Source organism: Lissotriton vulgaris, chromosome 3_1 (assembly GCF_964263255.1).
Source record: "Lissotriton vulgaris chromosome 3_1, aLisVul1.2, whole genome shotgun sequence".
NCBI lineage: Eukaryota > Metazoa > Chordata > Amphibia > Caudata > Salamandridae > Lissotriton > Lissotriton vulgaris.
In genome coordinates, this window is record NC_141689.1 from 181,484,569 (window position 1) to 181,507,275 (window position 22,707).

The 22,707-nt window shown below is 48.0% G+C and overlaps 1 protein-coding gene across 1 annotated transcript; it reads right to left on the reverse strand.

Moving 5' to 3' along the window:
* Positions 1-2,895: 2,895 nt before the first annotated feature.
* On the reverse strand, positions 2,896-22,158 carry LOC147726175 (uncharacterized). The gene is made up of 6 exons (XM_086962894.1): positions 21,710-22,158; positions 20,745-20,961; positions 19,916-20,007; positions 11,585-11,724; positions 9,189-9,293; positions 2,896-3,505 (listed from the first exon to the last, which is right to left on the reverse strand). Exons 1-6 carry the CDS (start codon positions 21,837-21,839, stop codon positions 3,398-3,400), a joined length of 792 nt encoding a protein of 263 aa, XP_086819020.1. The 5' UTR covers positions 21,840-22,158; the 3' UTR covers positions 2,896-3,397.
* Positions 22,159-22,707: the final 549 nt, after the last annotated feature.

Below are 22,707 nucleotides of genomic sequence, written 5' to 3' on the forward strand. Positions count from 1 at the left end.
CATCTAGCAAAACAGGGGGTGCCTAGAAATAGGTTAAACCTAGCTACTAGCCGCTATACCACGGTCACATCTATCCTCAGCCGCTCGTGAACATGGCGCTTAGAGAGAGATGCGACTGACAGCTCGTAACAGGATGTTGTTGAACTTCTAGTAAATGGCCTCACAATGCTTTTCGTTCATGTATGATCGTAAGGAGTTGGGGATAAGTTTGACAGTGGGGTTTGTGGACCAGGGGTGTCGCTTCAGGGGGGGAGTGTTTGGAGTTTAACCCCACCCCCGCCCAATAAATGTATTTTCTGATAAATAGTTGAGTACAGATGCTTTCAGACTGGTATGGTGAGATGGCTGACGGTTTTCACCAGGAATTTTCACATACACTCAGACAAAAATGCTCACACATCCTCTCCTTTTTGAAGGTGCTAAAAAATATTGGTTATTTTACAAAATATAGTGTTTTTGCTCTCAGTACTCCTACCAATCCGCATCCCTCTCCCCTTTCCACTGCTCTTAAGACCCTCTCATACGCCCTGCTTGTGGTATAACGTATTTTACACTTTATATGCCAGCGTCAAGGTTCGAAAATCTGAAGCTTCCCCCTCCTCCCCCCTCCAATCTTACTGACCAAGCGACGCCCCGTTGTGGACAAAACACCCAACAAAAGCCCGGCTCAACAGCGTGTGGATATATGTGTACAGAAGGCAGGGTTTACCAGGCTGCCGCCACATTGTATCAAGGGGACGTCTGAATACTTCACAAGCAGCTGCCACCTGCTTTGTAAGTTACCGTTGTGGTGTCAATCGGGATACTCTTAATACACAGCCTTACAGTGAACCCCCATTGTGATGTCATGGCACGCGCTTATGATGTGATGTTCACAATGCAGCGCATTGTGAATTGAAGCTGAGAAAGCACACGCTGATTAAATCATTCAGTGGACCTCTTTGTGATGTCATGCTCGTGAAGTAATAGGACAATGCACTCCATTGTGATGTCATGCTCATAAGCTGCAGCAGTGTGTCGTTTTGATGCTCCCCACTATCAGTTGTGCGAGGTATACAGGAGGCCAACCTAAGGGTGCCGTAAAGGCTCATTTCCTTCAGGCATTATCTGAAGCTGGCCTGTACGTGATGGAACATCAGCGTGACATCACAATCGCTCTACAGCAAGAACAGGTGCAGCGTGTCTTTTAATCAGTGTCACCCGTGCTGCTGTGATGATGTCACGAAGGGCCGCCTTTCTGGTGCCATGGATTCTTCTTGCTGTGGTGATGCCGCGGATGCCCGTCTTTGTGGTGAAATGGATTCCTCCTGCTGTGATGTCACAGGTCGCCTTGTGAGCCCGCCTTATGACATCATACTGCCTATCAACAGCCCATGCTGTAAAGTCTAGCTGCCAGCTGCTGTGATGCCACAAAGCTTCTCTCTGATTAAGCATCCCTGCATTGACGTCATAAAGCTCCAGCTTTGAAGTCCTCTCCCAGCTGTCAATATACCATGTGTTCTGATGTCATAAAGACTCGCTGTGTTGCAATAAGGCTCCCGTGCCATCATAGTGGCGTGTATCGTGAGGTCATAAAGCCTCCCTGCTGTGATGTCACATATCCTCCATACTGCTCCTCCAGCAGCGACACTTTAAATTAACTGAGAAGGGCACGGTATCACACAATTTACTTTAGCTCGGAAGCTGTGATTAATGTAGATTTTCCTAGTTATTATGACTGAAAGTCTTAATTTTATTAAAGACACGGAGGCGAGTATTATGCTTTCTAACCTTGCTTTATTCCAACAGCAGCCAAGATAAGTAAGAAAAACTACAGTTCCCAGAGGGCCAGGCGAACAGCTGACCAATGGGAACATAAAAGCTTCAGCCAATGTACGCGCTGGAGACAGAGCGCAGCCCACTTGGGCTCTATTGGTTTAAATTCGCCTTGTCCATTTATAACTTTATTTGTTTTGCCATTGTGAACAATCACAAAAGGGTGATGAAGTTGAGCCTATCTGATTGCTCATAGTAATATGGACAGTTGCTTCTGCCAATGTACGCGCTGGAGACAGAGCGCAGATCAAAATGAGGTACGGGCTGTTTTCTTTAATGCGTATTAGCACTTAAGGTCTAGAACGTACATAATATTAATTATGATGAATTATGGGCGATAATATGGGCCTAAAATTGATTATCTGGGCGCACTGCCATGTTGAGCTGTATATGTATTTTGTGGGCTCATCCATGCGATCGTTGACATTTCTGCAGAATATGTGATTGAAATTTTCCAAATATGTTGTATAAATTGTTCAACAACGTGGGATTCAAGATGTGACTTTAATATAATGACATTACAAAATGGCGGCCAGGTTTGCTCATTTTTGCACTAGAAGGGTGATTTGTTATTACTGACGAATTAAGAGGTGTATTTAAAGATGGTGGTTTGTATTGGGCTATGAGAGTGATCAAGCCTTAATGGCGAAACCCATCGTTTATGCATTTGCCTAATAAATGTAACTGCAAGAAGCCTGGGTGTTCACATGTTTCCTTTGCACAAAGGGACTTGTGGTATTAATACAGAGGATTGCCAGTATCCTGACTTCGGACCGCCCATGACCGCCTCATGACCGGCACTTGTGGACTGCATATATATATAGTCAGTCAATGAGACTAGAATACAATGATCGATATGTAACAATGCAGGCTTGTTAGTGAGGCCAGTGGCGATGAGGAAGGTTGATGGTGGTCCTAGTGGGACGTCCCCTAGACTTCTATATTGAAGTAAATTGATCTGCAGTTCTCTATGTACTGGCATGTGTCCAAATTCATGCTTAAAATTAGACCACCGTCCTTGTTACATATTTCTCAACCTGGAATCATCTAGATGTGTTGAAAATCAAAAAGTGGTACTGTTATCCAAAATGTATTGATACATTTTTATTTTACTTTTGTAGAAAAAGAATACAATAAGACATTCGCACATTTGACTGTAAATCGGTCATCCAGTCGTATGTTTAGCTCAATAAATAAACCTTAATAAAATAGAATTACATATAGTCAGGCAGCTGAGATTCCAAAACAGGATGCAGGCTTGTGTTTTCTGATGAAAGTGCAATGCAGTGCAAAAAGACATTCACATTATCAATTTCTGAAACCGCAATTGTTTGTTTTATGGTAACAGTTGCAGCACCTTTTGGCCTACCATCAGAACATTATTGTAGACAATATTGATGCTCACTGCAAGACGTTTAAAAAGAGGAAATACATATTTGAACCTATAGGGCTCCATCTGAGATCAGGAATGAACCTGCACCATGTAGTAGTCTATTGCTGGCAGTAATGATCTACATGCAGAGAGGAATTTGTCTCCTGATGATGCTCTTGATGATGCTCCTGATGATGCTATGCACAAGTGTCATAAAGTCTTGAAGAAAAAGCTGGGTGCATGATCTGTAAAGTGCTGGAATTCATCTGTTCCTGCAACCAGCACGGTGGCGGGGAAAGAGCGGGGGCGCTCGGGGTCCTGGAATCAGAGAGGAGAGAAGTGCATTAGAATGATGGTATTCAGACGTGGGAGAATGCAAGACATTGTCATATAGGACCTTCACTGGTGTCCTGCATTGAGGGAGAAAAGGGCATGATCAAGCGAATCTCTAAAACGCTTACTCTGCAACAATAACGAACCACAAACCTTCCCTCTCTTTCAAAACAGCCTAAGAACCAACGCTAGCAAAATCCCCAAACTATCTAACATTGAAACCTGCCTCTCTTATAGAACAACCTAACAACCCAAACTATCTAAATCCCCAAACTATTGAACCTTCAAACCTGCCCCTCTTATATAACTATCAACCATAACTATTTCAATCCCGCAACTGACCTTCAAACCTGCCCCTTTTATAGAACTAACAACCAAAACTATTCTAAATCCCCAAACTATTGAACCTTTAAACCTGCCTCTCATATAACTAACAACCATAACTATTTAAATCCCCAAACTAGTGAACCTTTAAACCTGCCTCTCTTATATAACTAACAACCATAACTATTTAAATCCCCCAAATATTGAACCTTTAAACCTTCCTCTCTTATATAACTAACGACCATAACTATTTAAATCCCCAAACTATTGAACCTTTAAATTTGCCTCTCTTATATAACTAATGACCATAACGACCATAATTTTTTTAATCCCCAAACTATTGAACCTTTAAACCTGCATCGCTTATAAAACTAACGACCATAACTATTTAAATCCCCAAACTATTGAACCTTCAAACCTGCCTCTCTTATATAACTAACAACCATAACTATTTAAATCCCCAAACTATTGAACCTTTAAACCTGCCTCTCTTATATAACTAACGACCATAACAACCATAACTATTTAAATCCCTAAACTATTGAACCTTTAAACCTGTCTCTCTTATAAAACTAACGACCATAACTATTTAAATCCCACAACTGACCTTCACACCTGCTTCTCTCATATAACTAACAACCAAAACTATTTAAGTCCCCAAACTATTGAACCTTCAAACCTTCCTCTCTCATATAACTAACAACCCAAACTATTTAAATCCCCAAACTATTGAACCTTCAAACCTGCCTCTCTCATATGACTAACAACCAACATTATCTAAATTCCCAAACTATTGAACCTTCAAATCTGCCTCTCTTATATATCTAATAACCAAAATGATCTAAATCCCCAAACTATTGAACCTTCTAACTAACAACCAAAACTACCTAAATCCCCAAACTATTGAACATTCAAACCGGCCTCTCTTATGTAACTAACAACCCAAACTATCTAAATCGCCAAACTATTGAACCTTCAAACCTGCCTCTCTTATATAACTAACAACCAAAACTATCTAAATCCCCAAACTATTGAACCTTCAAACCTGCCTCTCTTAAATAACTAACGACTATAACTATTAAATCCCACAACTCACCTTCAAACCTGCCTCTCTTATATAACTAACAACCAAACCTATTTAAATCCCACAACTGACATTCAAACCTGCCTCCCTCCATAACAACCTAAACATGCACCTACTTGGCCCCACAATTCTTAGAAGGTATTTTCCCACAAAGTGTTAAACCTGTGCAATTCCGAAGAATGTATGAATGTAGTGTTTTGAGTAGGACCAAACTATCCATCGCCGCACTCTCTCCGCAGTTTTGGCTCAACGAACATTTCTATTGATCCTTCATCAGGCCTTTCCAGCAACTTCTATCTTTGAACTGTGTTAGAATTTAATACACCGATATCTACATTGGTGAACAGTACATGTTATACACATTACCAATCTGAAGTATGTCTTTGTGACAGTAAAAGACTTTGAAAAAAAATATTATTTCTTATTCATATCTAACGTAACCGTTTATTCAACTTCACACTCAGGCGAGAATCGCTGCCACTCTTTCTGTATTCTCATTTGTTAAAACAGGGCATTGTCAAGACAAAAACATTTACAGCCTCATTTATGAGAAGTGACGCATCGCTGCGTGAAAGTAGCGATGGGTCACTTCTCACAGCGCCCTCCTTGCGACATGATGGATTTGTCATATTTACTGTATAACACATCATGTCGCAAGGAGTTACAGATACGTCAGTATTTCTGACATATATGTAGGCGCAAAAGTGACGGAGGCTGGAGTGTGTCACAAGAGTGACGCAACTCCAGCAATGTGTCCTTTCACATGGAGCAAGCCCTTTGTGAAAGTACCTGCGTCAGTCTTACGCCTGCTGTGAGGCAGGCGTAAGATATTGATACAATTGTGTCCTAGAAGTGGCACAGTAAAATCTCATAGATTTCATTGCGTCACTTCTACGAGGCTTACTTGCGTGGGAACGTCCCCCCCACATACATTATACTTGACACAGGTATAATGTAGCACAGGGATTTACAAAGTGACGCATCTGCTTAGATGTGTCACTTTGTCAATAGGGCGCAACAGAGGGCATGTTTGCGTGGTTTGCGCCTCCGTTGCGTCACAAAAAGTGACGCAACGGAGGCGCAAGGCTTCTTAAATAAGACCCTTAGTCTGCATGGCCTTCAAGTAGTAAGCCGTCTAAAACAAACTGTATTCAAGGCATCAGTTTTAGATATATAGTACTTGGTGGTCTCTCGAGATTCTGATTAAGTCTCAAGGATTAACATGCTTTCTTGTAATAATGGTTATAGGGCGTTAATAGGGTTTTTCCACTCTAAAAAGCTAGAGTTTACTAGGACATTGATGAAAAAAGACTGAGGTATTGTTAAATTATAACCATTTCAATGACAAATATTTAAATGCATTTCTTTGCAATTTGATTTTTTTACAAATTGATGAAAACATTTCAAAATGTGATTCATTTGATAAATTTAAGGTAGAGTTAGCAAAGGGTTTTACCCATTGCCTGTCTTTGGGTAGATGTGTTAGTACTTACGGCTCTAAGTGGGATATTCAAATATACATTAAGAAATCAGAATGAAAGCATATTTGAAGACATAACAGAGCCATAGTAAAAGGGGACGTTTCGTACGAATATGCTGACAGATTTATGTCTAATTGATATTAATTACAAGGTTTGTTTAGAAAAGCCCCTGCAGTGTCTGTGTACGGTCAGGAAATACCCAGTTTAAGAAGTACATGGAAAGTGTGATTTTGAACTTTCTGGATTATGTCATAACAGAACCAAACTTCATAACTAAGATACAACAACAAATTACGTTTTACCCCTTCAAAATGAAATGCCTTCCAAAAACAAACTAAACCTTCAAGAAGGACTTAGTACCAAAATACACTCTGAAAAGATAATATCCAAAAACCTCAAAAAGTATCTAATTTCTAAGGCTTAAGCCCATAAAACCAGCCACAAGGAAGTGTCCACTGAAACTAACCTTTTTACAAAATCTAAATACCTTCATCATCAAATTAAGCTCCAAAATAACTTCCCTCCAAAACAAAAAAGACCCCCAAAGCTAACCAAACTCCCAAATAGATCCGACCTTCAAAACTGAGGTCCAAATATATCAAAGAGTTGTGTCGCCCTCGTACCACGCAATGGGATGCAAGAGCAACGCATCTTGAGTTAGATTTATCAAGCCACGCAAGGCCACCTTTCGTGGTCCTGAGTCGCTTGGTAAATCTAGAGAAACTCCTTGGAGCGCAAATCGCTGCGTAGCTTTACTCTGCTATAGGGAAGCGTTCCATGGGTGGAGCATGTGTGTTCCCTCGTATCACCCGTGGTTTTTGGCACATTCCCAGCTTTACCATTAGTAGAAGACCCAGTAATGCGACAAGGAGAAATATCTTTATTTTGCCTCATTTTGTCCTCTTTCTGTGTGTGCTGCTCTCTGCAGGACACACAGAAAGAGGAAAATGCCTGAGGATTGTTTTTGTGCAGAAAGGTGCCCCTTCCTGCACAACAAAGATCCTGTCTGCAATTCAGGCACCCTTGCACCACGACGCGCAAGTGTTGCTTGTGTTGGCGCTAGGCAGCACATTGGGCACCAGTGCAAGGAAAAGACAGGAGTGTGCCATATAATGTAAAATACGGCGCATTTGTGCACTTTGCCTAGCACAGAGCAAGACGGCAAGCCGCATTGCATGATTTTTTGACAAATATGCCCTTGATTTTAACTTTTAAAAATGCCTAATGTCCGAAAATGCTGTTCTGTTACAAACAAGTTTCCCAAGAGGGTCTGGCTCAGCAGCATCTCAGTGGGCAGGGCTTGTCGCATATGCAAACCCAGACACCAATGCTGCAGCAGCAGCCTCTGACCTCAGTGCCTTCATCCCAAAGGATGGGGTTGCTCTGCAGGCTGCAGAGATGAGGGATGCAAACATCTGTCTCTCTGTTATTGGTAGACGTGAGGCAGAACATGAGCTGCAGTAGAACCTGTTCCTGACCCAGGAAGCTCTGCAGTGCAAGCTGAGGTCTTGGAGCCCCTCTTGAACTAGTGAAGCTGCCTCCAGCGCATCCCCCAAATGGAGTAGCCTCGGTGCCCAAACTGAGGTGCCGGGTTCAGCAAGCTAAGGATTATGGGTCTTATGTATGGGACTGTGACGTAGGGCAGCGCAGCAAGGCTGTTCTGCCCTACGCCACAGTGAAAGGACAGGAATGCCCCATATTTCAGCAATTGGGTGCATTTCTGTTCTTTCTCCCTGCACTGGTGCCGTTTCGGGCAATGTACCATGGTGCAAGGGTGCCTCTGTTGCATGCAGGATTGTTTTTGTGCAGGAAGGGGCACCTTCTTGCAATAAAACACAATCCTAAGAGGCGTTTTCATCTTTTTATGTTTGCTTGCAGAATGCAGCACACATAGAAAGAGAAACAAATAGAAGATATAAACATATTTCCCCTCATTATGCCTCACCTCGGGAGGGATAAATAATTTGCACTTTCCCAGGTGTACATGATTTTGTAACTCTGGCACAGAATCAAATTCCTTGGGTGTTGGGCGGGAAAACCTAAAGCAAGGCCTATCGAACGCCTCCTGGGAGCAGAGTGATGCGACACAGCAATTGCGCTGCGTCGCCTTCCTCGTGATTTACGAGGCAACTCAAAGCAACGCAAGGAGGCCTTGTGTGGCATCATAAATCTTTATGAGAGCCATACGTCACATATGTACCACTTTACAGGACCGGACTGGCCCTATTGGGAACCGGGTGTTTCCCCGGTGGGCCGGAAGGGTGGGGGCCGGTTTTAGACCGGTGGGGGCCATTTTTGTTACTGAGGGAAGGTTTTGCAGAAATACCGGCCCCCAGTAACAAAAGCGCACCAGCAGTGTTTCCCACCACCATGCCCTATCTCTCCCTCGGAGGCCGGTCCGACGCAATTGCCAGGGCTGGTTTGCTGTCCCTGTCCAGCCCTGCCACTTTACATGGTGCAAATGTGATGCAGGGCTCTCATAAATAAGCCCCTCAATCCATCAGAAGGCCTCTTCTGCCCATACAGCAGGAAGCTGCACTTGGGGTCCAGACCAGATCCATCAGAGTGACCAGGGGAAGGGTGGTTACTCTTTACTCAGTGAATGGTACTTTGAAGTTGGATGTACACATAGTTCCGAGTAGAAATGCACGCACACACACACATGTGCATGGATGCACACACACAAACACATACAATCCACACTGTCACTCCTATCCTCTATTAAACCCACTGACACACAACCACGCTCAGACAGTCTGCAGGAAAGGGTTGTACTCACCTCCACCGGGTAGGCTGTTGTGGGGACGTAGCGAATAACAAAGCCACATCTGCGTCTGTGGGACGTGTTCGGTTCACTGGCGTGGACTGTCAGCCCGTCGTGGATCTGAAGAGAGACATTTAGGATATGAGCAGTGCTTATCTGCCAAAAATGTAAGTTCCAGCGCCCAATGTGTTACTCACTGGTCCACTGCAGTTGGCACTGCCCAAGTCACCTTTTTAACCTTAAGTTTTATCATTTCTTTTAAAGCTTCCTTAAATAGTTTAGTGCTCCACTAATGAACATTAGTTAAAAATAGAAACACACTGCCAACATGTGGTGGTTTCTCAGAGATATGTGCCTGTGTTTACAGATAAGGGCCGGTGCCAAGCACCGGAAAACACAGGTGCAAATTAAGCACTGGATATCAGACAGAGAAAAGAGAGGCAGCCACCTGAGGTGCACCTCAAGGGGAAACAGGGTACATAATCCTGAGGCACCCCTAGGAGAACTGTGTGTACGCAGTGTGGGTGCACCCAAACGGGGAATCTGTGCGGACACAGTGTGGGTGCACCCTGAGGGGAGCTCTGAGTAGTCAGTGCTGGTGCCCCCCCAAGTGGAGCAGTGAGTGCGCAGTGTAGGTGCACCCATAGGGAGAGCAGTGAGTACACTGTGCTGGGTCACCAAAACAGGGAACCTGTGAGGACACAGTGTGGGTGCACTCCAGGGGAAGCTGTGAGTGCACAGCGCTGGAGCATCCATAGGAGGAGTTGTGAGTACACAGTGATGGTGCACCCAAAGCAATGGCAGTGAGTACACACTGCTTGTGCACCTAAAGGGGCACATGTGAGTAAACAGTGTGGGAGCACCCCTCGGAACTGTGAGTGAACAGTGCTAGTGCATCCACAGAGGGAGCTACGAGTGCACAGTGTGGGCACACGCAAAGGGATACATGTGAGTACACATCGTGGGTGCACCCATAGGAGAGCAACGAGTACACAGTGCTGGTGCACCCCTGGGGGAGTTGTGAGTGCACAGTGCTGGCACATCCAAAGGGAGAGCTGTGAATGCACAGTGATGGTGCACCCCAACGGGAGCTGTTAGTGCACACTGCTTGTGCACCAAAAGTGGCACATCTGAGTAAACAGTGTGAGTGCACCCCCGGGGGAGCTGCGAGTGCACGGGGGAAGCTATGAGTACACAGTGCTGGTGCATCCCTCGTGGAGCTGTGAGTACGCGGGGAAGTTGTGAGTATACAGTGCTGGTGCATCCCTCGTGGAGCTGTGAGTGCACGGGGAAGCTGTGAGTTTACAGTGCTGGTGCACCCCTCGGGGAGCTGTGAGTGCCAGAGGAAGCTGTGAGTACTCAGTGCTGGTGCATCCCTCGTGGAGCTGTGTGTGCACGGGGAAGCTGTGAGTTCACAGTGCTGGTGCACCCCTCGGGGAGCTGTGAGTGCACGGGGAAGCTGTGAGTACACAGTGCTGGTGCACCCCTCGGGGAGCTGTGAGTGCAAGGGGAAGCTGTGAGTACACAGTGCTGGTGCACACAAAGGAGGAGCTGTGAGTACACAGTGTGGGTGCGCACAAAGGAGGAGATGTGAGTACACAGTGTGGGTGCACACAAAGGAGGAACTGTGAGTACACACCTCCAGGCGAGCTGTGAGTGCACTGTGTGGGTGCATGCCCAGGGGGAGCTGTGAGTATACAGTGTGGGTGCACTCTCAGGGGAAGCTGTGAGTACACAGTGTGGGTGCACACAGAGGAGGAGCTGTGAGTACACAATGTGGGTGCACACAAAGGAGAAGCTGTGAGTACACAGTGCTGGTGCACCCTCAGATGGAGCTGTGAGTACATAGTGTGGGTGCACTCAATGGAGGAGCTGTGAGTACACAGTGTGGGTGCAAACAATGGAGGAGCTGTGAGTACACAGTGTAGTTGCACTCAATGGAGGAGCTGTGAGTACACAGTGTGGGTGCACTCAATGGAGGAGCTGTGAGTACACAGTGCTGGTGCACTCAGTGGAGGAGCTGTGAGTACACATTGTGGGTGCACTCAATGGAGGAGCTGTGAGTACACAGTGCTGGTGCACCCTCCGAGGGAGCTGTGAGTACAGGGAGTGCACAGTACATGGGCACCCCTAAGGGGGGTAATGAGTACACAGTAATGGGGACGAAAGGCTCACAATGGGAAGGGTGGTGCCATAAATTGATGGATGTCTTGGCCCCGCCCCCTTGCCAGCTGCCGCATTTATAAGTTGTGGGGAATCTCTGGTCTGCCTGACACCCACAATGCACCGGACTCAAGTATCATGGCTTTTCATGTTACTTTGTGATGTTGCAGTAACCCCTTGTTTGCATGTTGGAATAACCACAACTGTGAGACATGAGTCCAGGAAACGAAAGAGCGCTGTGAACTCACCGACATCTGCCCAGCCTCGAGAGGACACTCCACTGCCTTCTCTGCATCCACCAGGTGCCGCGGAATCTCCTGATTGGTTGACAGCATATTCCCCGGGGTCATCGCTGCGCGGTGCTCCAGGACTCCTTGTTTGTGACTTCCTGCAGAAGAAAGGGGGGTTGGAGTGAGGGGGGCACTGATTCCTGGCCTGGGTACTCATCCAGACCCCTCCTCTGTCTACAAGGAGGTGTAAGTCATAGGCCACACCCACAATAATTATACACACACTTACCTACAATTATCATGTGTGGTAAAATAATTTGCGTGGAAAAAAACTGTGTGGTAAAGGCATGTGTGGTAAAGGTATGTGTGGAAAGACTGCGTGGTAAAGGCATGCATGGTAAAGGTATCTGCATGGTAAAGGCACCCGTGGTAAAGGCATGTGTGGTAAAAGCATCTGGTGGTAAAGGCATGCGTGGTAAAGGCATCTGCATGGTGAAGGCATGTGTGGTAAAGGCATCTGTGTGGAAAAGGCATCTGTGTGGTAAAGGCATGAGTGGTAAAGGCTTATGTGTGGTAAAGGCATGCGTGGCAAATGCTGCGTGGTAAAGGCATCTACATGGTAAAGGCATGCGTGGTAAAGGCATCTGCCTGAGAAGGGCATGTGTGGTGAAGGCATCTGCATGGTGAAGGCATGCGTGGTAAAGGCATCTGTGTGGTAAAGGCATCTGTGTGGTAAAGGCATGAGTGGTAAAGACTTCTGTGTGGTAAAGGCATGTTTGGTAAAGGCATGTGTGGTAAAGGCATGAGTGGTAAAGGCATGTGTGGTAAAGGCATGAGTGGTAAAGGCTTCTGTGTGGTAAAGGCATGCGTGGTAAAGGCATGTGTGGTAAAGGCATGAGTGGTAAAAGCTTCAGTGTGGTAAAAGGCATGTGTGGTAAAGGCATGAGTGGTAAATGCTTCTGTGTGGTAAATGCATTCATGGTAAAGGCATGTGTGTTAAAGGCTAAAGGCATGCATGGTAAAGGCATCTACATGGTAAAGGCATGTGTGGTAAAGGCATGTATGTGGTAAAGGCAATATTGGCAAAGGCTTCTGTGTGGTAAAGGCATGCGTGGTAAAGGCATGCGTGGTAAAGGTATCTGTGTAGTAAAGGCATGAGTGGTAAAGACTTCTGTGTGGTAAAGGCATGTTTGGTAAAGGCATGTGTGGTAAAGGCATGAGTGGTAAAGGCTTCTGTGTGGTAAAGGCATGCGTGGTAAAGGCATGTGTGGTAAAGGCATGAGTGGTAAAAGCTTCAGTGTGGTAAAAGGCATGTGTGGTAAAGGCATGAGTGGTAAATGCTTCTGTGTGGTAAATGCATTCATGGTAAAGGCATGTGTGTTAAAGGCTAAAGGCATGCATGGTAAAGGCATCTACATGGTAAAGGCATGTGTGGTAAAGGCATGTATGTGGTAAAGGCAATATTGGCAAAGGCTTCTGTGTGGTAAAGGCATGCGTGGTAAAGGCATGCGTGGTAAAGGTATCTGTGTAGTAAAGGCATGAGTGGTAAAGGCATCTGTGTGGTAAAGGCATGCGTGGTAAAGGCATCTGGATGATAAAGGCATGCGTGGTAAAGGCATGCATGGGAAAGGCTTCTGGGTGGTAAATGCATGAGAGGTAGAGGCATCTGGATGGATAAGACGCATGGTAAAGGCATGTGTGTGGAAAAGGCATACATGGAAAAGACTGTGTGGTAAAAGCATGCGTGGTAAAGGGACCTGCATGGAAAAGACGCTTGGTAAAGGCACCTGCGTGGAAGACGCATGATAAGGGCATGCATGGAAAAGACACGTGGTAAAGGCATGCATGGAAAAGACTGCGTGGTAAAGGGACCAGCGTGGAAAAGATGCATGATAGAGGCATGCATGGAAAAGATGCATGGTAAAAGTATGCGTGCTAAAGGGATCTGCGTGGAAAAGACGCGTGGTAAAGGGACCTGCGTGGAAAAGACGCATGGTAAAGACACCTTCGTGGTAAAGGCATGCATGGTAAATGGACCTGCGTGGAAAAGACGTGTGGTAAAGGCATGCATGGTAAAGAGACCTGCGTGGAAAAGACGCGTGGTAAAGGCACCTGCGTGGTAAAGGCATGCGTGGTAAAGGGACCTTTGTGGAAAAGACGTGTGGTAAAGGCACCTGCGTGGAAAAGATGCATGATAGAGGCATGCATGGAAAAGATGCGTGGTAAAAGCATGCGTGGTAAAGGGATCTGCGTGGAAAAGACGCGTGGTAAAGGGACCTGCATGGAAAAGGCGCGTGGTAAAGGGACCTGCGTGGAAAAGACGCATGGTAAAGACACCTGCGTGGTAAAGGCATGCATGGTAAAGGGACCTGCGTGGAAAAGACACGTGGTAAAGGGACCTGCATGGAAAAGACACGTGGTAAAGGTATGCGTGGTAAAGGGACCTGTGTGGAAAAGACACGCAGTAAAGGCATGCGTAGTAAAGGGACCTGCATGGAAAAGATCCATGGTAAAGGCACCTGTGTGGAAAAGACGCGTGGTAAAGGCATCTGCATGGAAAAGATGCATGGTAAAGGCACCTGCGTGGAAAAGACGCATGATAAAGGCATGCAAGGAAAAGACGCGTGGTAAAGGCATGCAAGGAAAAGACTGCGTGGAAAAGACGCTTGGTAAAGGCACCTGGTTGAAAAGACGCGTGCTAAAGGCACCTGGTGGAAAAGACGCGTGGTAAAGGCACCTGCGTGGAAAAGACGAGCGGTAAAGGCATCTGCATGGAAAAGATGCGTGGTAAATGCACCTGCATGGAAAAGACGCATGATAAAGACATGCATGGAAGAGACGCGTGGTAAAGGCTTGCAAGGAAAAGACTACGTGGTAAAGGGACCTGCGTGGAAAAGACGAGTGGTAAAGGCACCTGGTGGAAAAGATGCCTGGTAAAGGCATCTGCATGGAAAAGACGTGTGGTAAAGGGACCTGCATGGAAAAGACACGTGATAAAGGCATGCATGGTAAAGGGACCTGCATGGAAAAGACACGTGGTTAAGGCATGCGTGATAAAGGGACCTGCATGTTAAACACGCTTGGTAAAGGCACCTGGTTGAAAAGACGCATGGTAAAGGCACCTGGTGGAAAAGACGCGTGGTAAAGGCACCTGCGTGGAAAAGACGAGTGGTAAAGGCATCTGCATGGAAAAGATGCGTGGTAAATGCACCTGCATGGAAAAGACGCATGATAAAGACATGCATGGAAAAGACGCGTGGTAAAGGCTTGCAAGGAAAAGACTACGTGGTAAAGGGACCTGCGTGGAAAAGACGAGTGGTAAAGGCACCTGGTGGAAAAGATGCCTGGTAAAGGCATCTGCATGGAAAAGACGCGTGGTAAAGGCATGCGTGGTAAAGGGACCTGCATGGAAAAGACAGGTGATAAAGGCATGCATGGTAAAGGGACCTGCATGGAAAAGACACGTGGTTAAGGCATGCGTGATAAAGGGACCTGCATGTTAAACACGCTTGGTAAAGGCACCTGGTTGAAAAGACGCATGGTAAAGGCACCTGGTGGAAAAGACGTGTGGTAAAGGCACCTGCGTGGAAAAGACGAGTGGTAAAGGCATCTGCATGGAAAAGATGCGTGGTAAATGCACCTGCATGGAAAAGACGCATGATAAAGACATGCATGGAAAAGACGCGTGGTAAAGTCATGCAAGGAAAAGACTACGTGGTAAAGGGACCTGCGTGGAAAAGACGGGTGGTAAAGGCACCTGGTGGAAAAGATGCCTGGTAAAGGCATCTGCATGGAAAAGACGCGTGGTAAAGGCATGCGTGGTAAAGGGACCTGCGTGGAAAAGACACGTGATAAAGGCATGCCTGGTAAAGGGACCTGCGTGGAAAAGACACTCGGTAAAGGCATGCATGGTAAAGGGACCTGCATGGAAAAGACATGTGGTTAAGACATGCGTGATAAAGGGACCTGCACTTTAAAGACTCGTGGTAAAGGGACCTGCGTGGAAAAGACGCATGGTAAAGGGACCTGCGTGGATAAGATGCTTGGTAAAGGCACCTGGTGGAAAAGACGCGTGGTAAAGACATGCACATGGAAAACACGCGTGCTAAAGGCACCTGCGTGGAATAGATGCATGATAGAGGCATGCATGGAAAAGACGCGTGGTAAAAGCATGCGTGGTATAGGGATCTGCGTGGAAAAGATGTGTGGTAAAGGGACCTGCATGGAAAAGATGCGTGGTAAAGGTACCTGCGTGGTAAAGGGACCTGCGTGGAAAAGACGCATGGTAAAGACACCTGCGTGGTAAAGGCATGCATGGTAAAGGGACCTGCGTGGAAAAGATGTGTGGAAAAGGCATGCGTGGTAAAGAAACCTGCGTGGAAAAGACGTGTGGTAAAGGCACCTGCATGGTAAAGGGACCTTCGTGGAAAAGACGTGTGGTAAAGGCACCTGCGTGGTATAGGCATGCGTGGTAAAGGGACCTGCGTGGAAAAGGCCCGTGGTAAAGGCATGCCTGGTAAAGAGACCTGCGTGGAAAAGACGTGTGGTAAAGGCCCCTGCGTGGTAAAGGGACCTATTTCGAAAAGGCGCTTGGTAAAGGCACCTGCGTGGTAAAGGCATGCGTGGTAAAGGGACCTTCATGGAAAAGACATGTGGTAAAGGGACCTGCATGGAAAAGAGACCTGGTAAAGGCATGCTTAGTAAAGGGACCTGCGTGGAAAAGACACGTGGTAAAGGCATGCGTTGTAAAGGAACCTGCATGGAAAAGATGCATGGTAAAGGCACCTGTGTGAAAAAGACGCGTGGTAAAGGCATCTGCGTGGAAAAGATGCATGGTAAAGGCACCTGCGTGGAAAAGACGCATGATAAAGGCATGCATGGAAAAGACGCGTGGTAAAGGGACCTGCGTGGAAAAGACACTTGGTAAAGGCACCTGGTTGAAAAGATGCGTGGTAAAGGCACCTGGTGGAAAAGACGCATGGTAAAGGCACCTGCGTGGAAAAGCCGAGTGGTAAAGGCATCTGCATGGAAAAGGTGCATGGTAAATGCACCTGCGTGGAAAAGACGCATGATAAAGTCATGCATGGAAAAGATGCGTGGTAAAGGCATGCAAGGAAAAGACTACGTGGTGAAGGGACCTGCGTGGAAAAGACGAGTGGTAATGGCACTTGGTGGAACAGACACCTTGTAAAGGCATCTGCATGGAAAAGACGCGTGGTAAAGGCACATGGTGGAAAGATGCATGATAAAGTCATGCATGGAAAAGACGTTTGGTAAAGGCATGCGTGGTAAAGAGACCTGTGTGGAATAGACGCATGGTAAAGGGACCTGCGTGGAAAAGACACGTGATAAAGGCATGCCTGGTAAAGGGACCTGCGTGGAAAAGACACGTGGTAAAGGCATGCATGTTAAAGGGACCTGCATGGAAAAGACACGTGGTTAAGGCATGCGTGGTAAAGGGACTTGTGTGTAAAAGACTCGTGGTAAAGGTACCTGCGTGGTAAAGGGACCTGCGTGGAAAAGACGCATGGTAAAGGCACCTGTGTGGTAAAGGCATGCGTGGTAAAGGGACCTGCGTGGAACAGACTTGTGGTAAAGGCATGCGTAGTAATGAGACCTGCGTGGAAAAGGCGCGTGGTAAAGGCACCTGCGTGGAAAAGACACATTGTAAAAGCACGTGCATGGTAAAGGCATGCGTGGTAAAGGGACCTGCGTGGAAAAGACACGTGGTAAAGGCACCTGCCTGGTAAAGGCATGCGTGGTAAAGGGACCTGCGTGAAAACGACATATGGTAAAGTCATGCGTGGGAAAGATACCTGTGTGGAAAAGACGCGTGGTAAAGGCACCTGCGTGGTAAAGGGACCTGCATGGAAAAGACACGTGGTAAAGGCATGCGTGGTAAAGGGACCTGGATGGAAAAGATGCGTGGTGAAGGCATGCGTGGTGAAGGGACCTTTGTGGTAAAGATGCATGGTTAAGGCATGCGTGGTTAAGGCACCTGCGTGGAAAAGACGTGTGGTAAAGGCCCCTGTGTGGAAAAGATGCATGTTAAAGGCATGCGTGAAAAAGACATGTGGTAATGGATGTTTCCCATCTAACAGAGGACCACGGCAGCTGAGTAAATATAGAGCCATCTCTGAACACTAGAACCCCCGTGAGGACACCGGGGAGCTTTCAACGAGGCATCGACCAGCCCCCACGAGTCCAGCCTCAGACACTAATCTGGGTGAAGACAATAGGGTCATAGGTAGAGCCCTGTCTGACCAACCCTTTCCAATATCACTCTTTGAAGGCAGTGGTGCCCATGTTTATAGGCAAAGACATCTCTGCCTGTGGAAACCTATACGGCGTCTCTCTGTTAGGACCCCATGTCCCCCCGCTCCAGCTCCCAGCTGTACAAACAAGCCCGGATCAGGGTTGGATTGGCTCTGAAAAAAGTTGGCCCGGGCGCCCTAAAATAAATTGGCCAACATTTGCAGATTGTGGGCCCGATTCACAGAATGAATTTAAGACTAAATCCTAAACTTACTACTATTGGTATTAACAGAATGCACTTACTACTTTCGAGATTCACAGAGTGAACTTACTACTTTCGGGATTCACAGAATGAACTTCCTACTTTCGGTTTTCACCGAATAGATTTAAGACTACTAACTTTACGTCCGGACTGGGCCGGAAATTCCGGCCCGGAGGCGGAGCTACCGGCTTGGGGCGGGGCTTACGGCCCAGAGGCGGAGCTTACGGCCCGGAGGCAGAGCTTGCGGCACTGAGGTGGAGATTTCAGCCATGGCTAAATCTCCACCTCTGAGCCAGAAGCTCTGCCTCCAAGCCACAAGTTCCGCCTCCAGGCAATAAGCTCCACCCCCGCCACCGGGCCGGAATTTCCGGCCCACGTGCGGACGTAAAGTTAGTAGTCTTAAATCTATTCTGTGAATACTGAAAGTAGTAAGTTCATTCCGTGAATCCCGAAAGTAGTAAGTGCATTCTGTGAATACCAAATAGTAGTAAGTTTAGGATTTAGTCTTAAATTCATTCTGTGAATCAGGCCCTGTGTCTTTTTTTAAACACTGCTTCAGAACGTTAAGTGTTATAAAAAAGAAGATAGGAGTTTCTATAAAAAAATCTGTGTTTTCTTCACTAAAGTAAAAAAAAATGCAAATGTTGCCACGACTCTGTGGTGATGGATTTTGTTCACACTGAGAACCACACCTGAATACAAGTGCGGCCACTTCTTCTCAGCCCCTCAGCCCCGGCCAATCTGCATACATTAATGGGCGGGGCCAGCGAGAGACCAGTTATAACACCTCCGCCTCCTTGGTAAAAGGGAGGTAACATATGCCGCCTGCCTCCAGAAGGCCCTTAGCACAGACTGCCCATATCGGCCAACACCTTGCCCAAGAAAGCGGCCCACAGCTGCAACTCAGACACCAGCTCATCGCCCATTGCCCGAGTGCCCGCTTACCAGCCGACCCTGGCACGGATCCCTCTGGTGCTGAGGGCGCCAGGACCCGCGTGTGGAGCCCGAGTTCTATCTCCAGACTTTCTGTACTAGGACAACATCCCTGTGTCAGGACAGCAGTGGACTCCGATAGAGACGCAGACAATTTGTCAACACCACTGAGTCAAGGCACAAGGGCTTGCTTCAACAATATAAGCCTGCTGCACACCCTGCTTGTCTGGACTCTGACTCATTGTGAGTGAATGCACCATCTTCCATTCTATATAACTCTCTCCCACGTCCCTGTCATGACAAAGAGGCTCCCTGGTTAACAGGTGGCCCGCCTTCCATGCTGTATAGCCCTGTCCCAGATCCCTATGTCGTGATACTGGGGCTCACTGTAAAGCCAGACACATCTTCCATTCTGTATAATTCTCTCCCACAACCCTATGTCATGACCACGAGGCTCACTGGCAAAGAGGTGCACTATCCCCCCTTCTGTGTAACTCTTTCCCACCTCCCTATGTCGTGACAACGGTATTTACTAGCGAAGAGATGCATTATCCTCCCTTCTGTGTAACCCCAAACACTGGGGCTCAAAGGTACAGCGAGCCCATGCTGTGCAGCCCTAACACAGTGCCCTTTTATCGTGGCACTGGGGCTCATTGGTAAATGCATGAACTGCCCCTCTCTGTACAGCCCTGTCCCACATACCTATGTCCCGACACTGGGGCTCATTGGTAAAGAGATGGCCTATCTATCTCCGTTGCTGTATAGCCCTGTCCCAGATTCCTACGTGATTACATTGGGGCTCACTAGTAGAGTATTAGCCCATCTCCCAAACTCAGCCAGTCAGTGTTAAAGCTCCAGGCTGTGGTGATGCTGCATTGACTATAGAATTTTATCCATACCTGGAATAACCTGCAGAACACCATTCTCTGCGTCTACGTCATCCAGGGCAAGCCACACTGAGGCCACCGGGCCCCCCTCGAAGCCCCAATACCTGGAAGTAAAAGGAGGGGGACGCTGTCAGCCAAACATCCGCAAACCCCAGGGCATGATGGCACATGAGGGCACAGGATGACACATGAGGGCACAGGATGACACATGAGGGCACAGGATGGCACATGAAGGTAAAAGGAGGGCACATGATGATACAGAATAACACATGAGAGCACAGTATGGCACACGAGAGCACGGGATGGTAAATGAGGGCACAGGATGGCTATTGATGGCACAGGTCGGCACATGAAGGCATAGGATGGCACAGTATGACACATGAGGGCACAGGATGGCACATGGGGGCACAGAAAGGCACAATAGGGTACAGGATAGCACATGAGGGCAGATGATGGCACATGAGGGCACAGAATAGCGCATGAGGGCACAGGATGGCATACAAAGGGCATTGGATAACACATGATGGCACAGGATGGCAGATGAGGGCACAGGATGGCACAGGGTGATGTGTGTCTGGTAGTGCAGCCAGCCCCATGCCCTCTTGTACTGCCTAGACGAAAGATGCTGTAATCTACCCTGTGTGTGCCCCCCCCCCCCCAACCCAGCCCTGTATTAAACACCCCATGGTACCCCGAGGGCGCCCGCTAATCACATCGCGCCAGGCTCAGGTGGCAGGAATGCCATCCTTTGGCCTTACCCTTGAAGTACAAACAGACACATCACACCTGCTGGGCCCTCCCTTCCCCCATCCTGGAGCCAGGACCCCGCAGTCTGACTTACTTGATGTCCTGGTGCCAGGCCACGTAGGGGGCGCTGTTCCCTCGGTGGGGCACGTCGGAGGCCGGGTATTTACAGATGAACCTGGAGTCCAACAGGACCACGTGGGGCCCCAGCACGGCGGTGATGGCCTGGAGGGCGTGCGGGTGGGTGGCGAGGTCCAGCACCCACGGCAGGCGCAGGTGGGCGTTGTGCAGGCTGTACTGGGTGTGCTCCTTCCCTGCAGGGTGAGAAAGGAAAAGACTCACAGATGATGGGCGGAACGCAGAGCCAATCAAACATTCTCCCCCAGTCAAGAGATCTGGGTTCAATCCATTCTTGTTTTGCTCACCTTGCCACCTCAGTTTATTCCCTGCCTGCAGGGGACACAAGGAGGGGGGCAGTCTCTGCACCGAGAGGCCTCTAAACCAATCGGCTTATATATGGGAATGGTGGCACAGAGCAACGCTGCAAAAAAAGATTCCTGCACTGCCCTGTGCCACTGGGACAGGGCAGAAATGCGCCATATTCATCCAATAATGTGCATTCTTTTCCTTTCTCCCTGCACTGGCGCCGTTTCTGCAGCCTGACGCCAACGCGGCACCCTTGTGCCTGTGTTACATAAACAATCCATAGAGTGCAGAACGCAGCACACATGGAAAGGGGAAAAACAAGTAGAAATAAACACATTTCTCCTCGTCAGGCCTCACCTGGGGAGGCCTAACATTTTGACGCATTCCCAGATTTACAAGTCCTTGTACATCTGGGAATGCATAAAAAACAATGAGTTGCGCGGCAACACCAACGCAACGCCCATGGAACGCCTTCCAGGCGCAGAGTAATGCAACGTAGCGATTTGTGCTGCGCTGCCTCACTCCAATTCAGCTTGGGGCTTTGCCACGGGTATGGACCACGTAGCATGGTGCAAGCATGACCCAAGGAGTTCATATATAAGCCACGAGAGATAAGGCTGCACTCCCTGCACCTACCAAACTCCTCCTCCAGCTCCTCGAAGGCCCTCCTGGCGCCCTCCAGCTCCTCCGGGTCCAGCACTGGCACTGCCGTCAGGAAGCCCCGGGCCTCATAGAGGGTCTTCATGTGCTGAGGGTCCGCCTTCATGATGAGGGCGAGGACTTGGACTCGCTTCTTGTGCCAGGGATGGGGTCTGCCGTCTGCCAGCTGAGAGCTGAGCCCCAGATGTGGCTGTGTTCCTCAGGCACCGAAGCTGCCGGACCTCCAGATGTTGACCTTCACCTCCAGAGGTGCTGATGCTGCAGGCGTGATCTTCTGGCAGGTGCTCCAGATGTGGACCTGTGGATCCCAAGGCGCTGGGGATTTTGTACCCTGGTTTTCAAGAGCTCCAGATGTGAGTGTTCCCTCCTGCCCCTTGCAGTGTTGGAGCTCCAGATGTTGCTGGGGGTCACTGCTGCTTGGTGTCCACCCTCCTCTGCCTCGGCATCTTATAGAGAGCCACTCAGACACACCCCCGCCCCTCTCCTCCGCCCCGGGCCGGGTCTTCACTCCCATGATGTCACCACAGCCACGGGCTGCTTTCGCTTCCTCACTGTAATCCCAGCTCATGACACCACGGCCACTGGCATTGTGTAATCCTGGGCATGTCAGCAGCGGAGGAGTCATAGGAGAGAAACTGCAGACGCCAGCAAGGAGGTTTCCTGGTGGTCCGTCCAAGGGGGCTGCAACAATGGGGTTCACGAGGGAGTCGTACAGTGATGCCCCCAAATGAAGGGACTTTGAGGTGTGAACGTATAAATAAACATTCCTTATTTACACTGAAGCCAGTATCGGGGTGTTACCGGTCCGAGGGGCTCCCGAGAGCTAAAGCTGTGTCTAGGCCAGACCTGAAAACAACAGGTCAGTAAAAGCAGTAGTGAAAGGTGGGAAAATACATCTGACCTCATGGGAACTGAAGTCAATTCTTCTCCAAAATGCGAGAAGACGAGGAAGTGACGTCACAAAGGCTTTGCCA

Excerpts from the sequence above, each read along its gene's own strand:
- LOC147726175 (XM_086962894.1), bottom strand. The coding sequence starts at position 21,839 with ATGAAGGCGGACCCTCAGCACATGAAGACCCTCTATGAGGCCCGGGGC. Across the intron at positions 11,725-19,915 it reads TGTTCTGCAGGTTATTCCAG|GAAGTCACAAACAAGGAGTC; the intron begins GTATGGATAAAA and ends TTTCTTCTGCAG. Across the intron at positions 9,294-11,584 it reads TCGAGGCTGGGCAGATGTCG|ATCCACGACGGGCTGACAGT; the intron begins GTGAGTTCACAG and ends GTCTCTCTTCAG.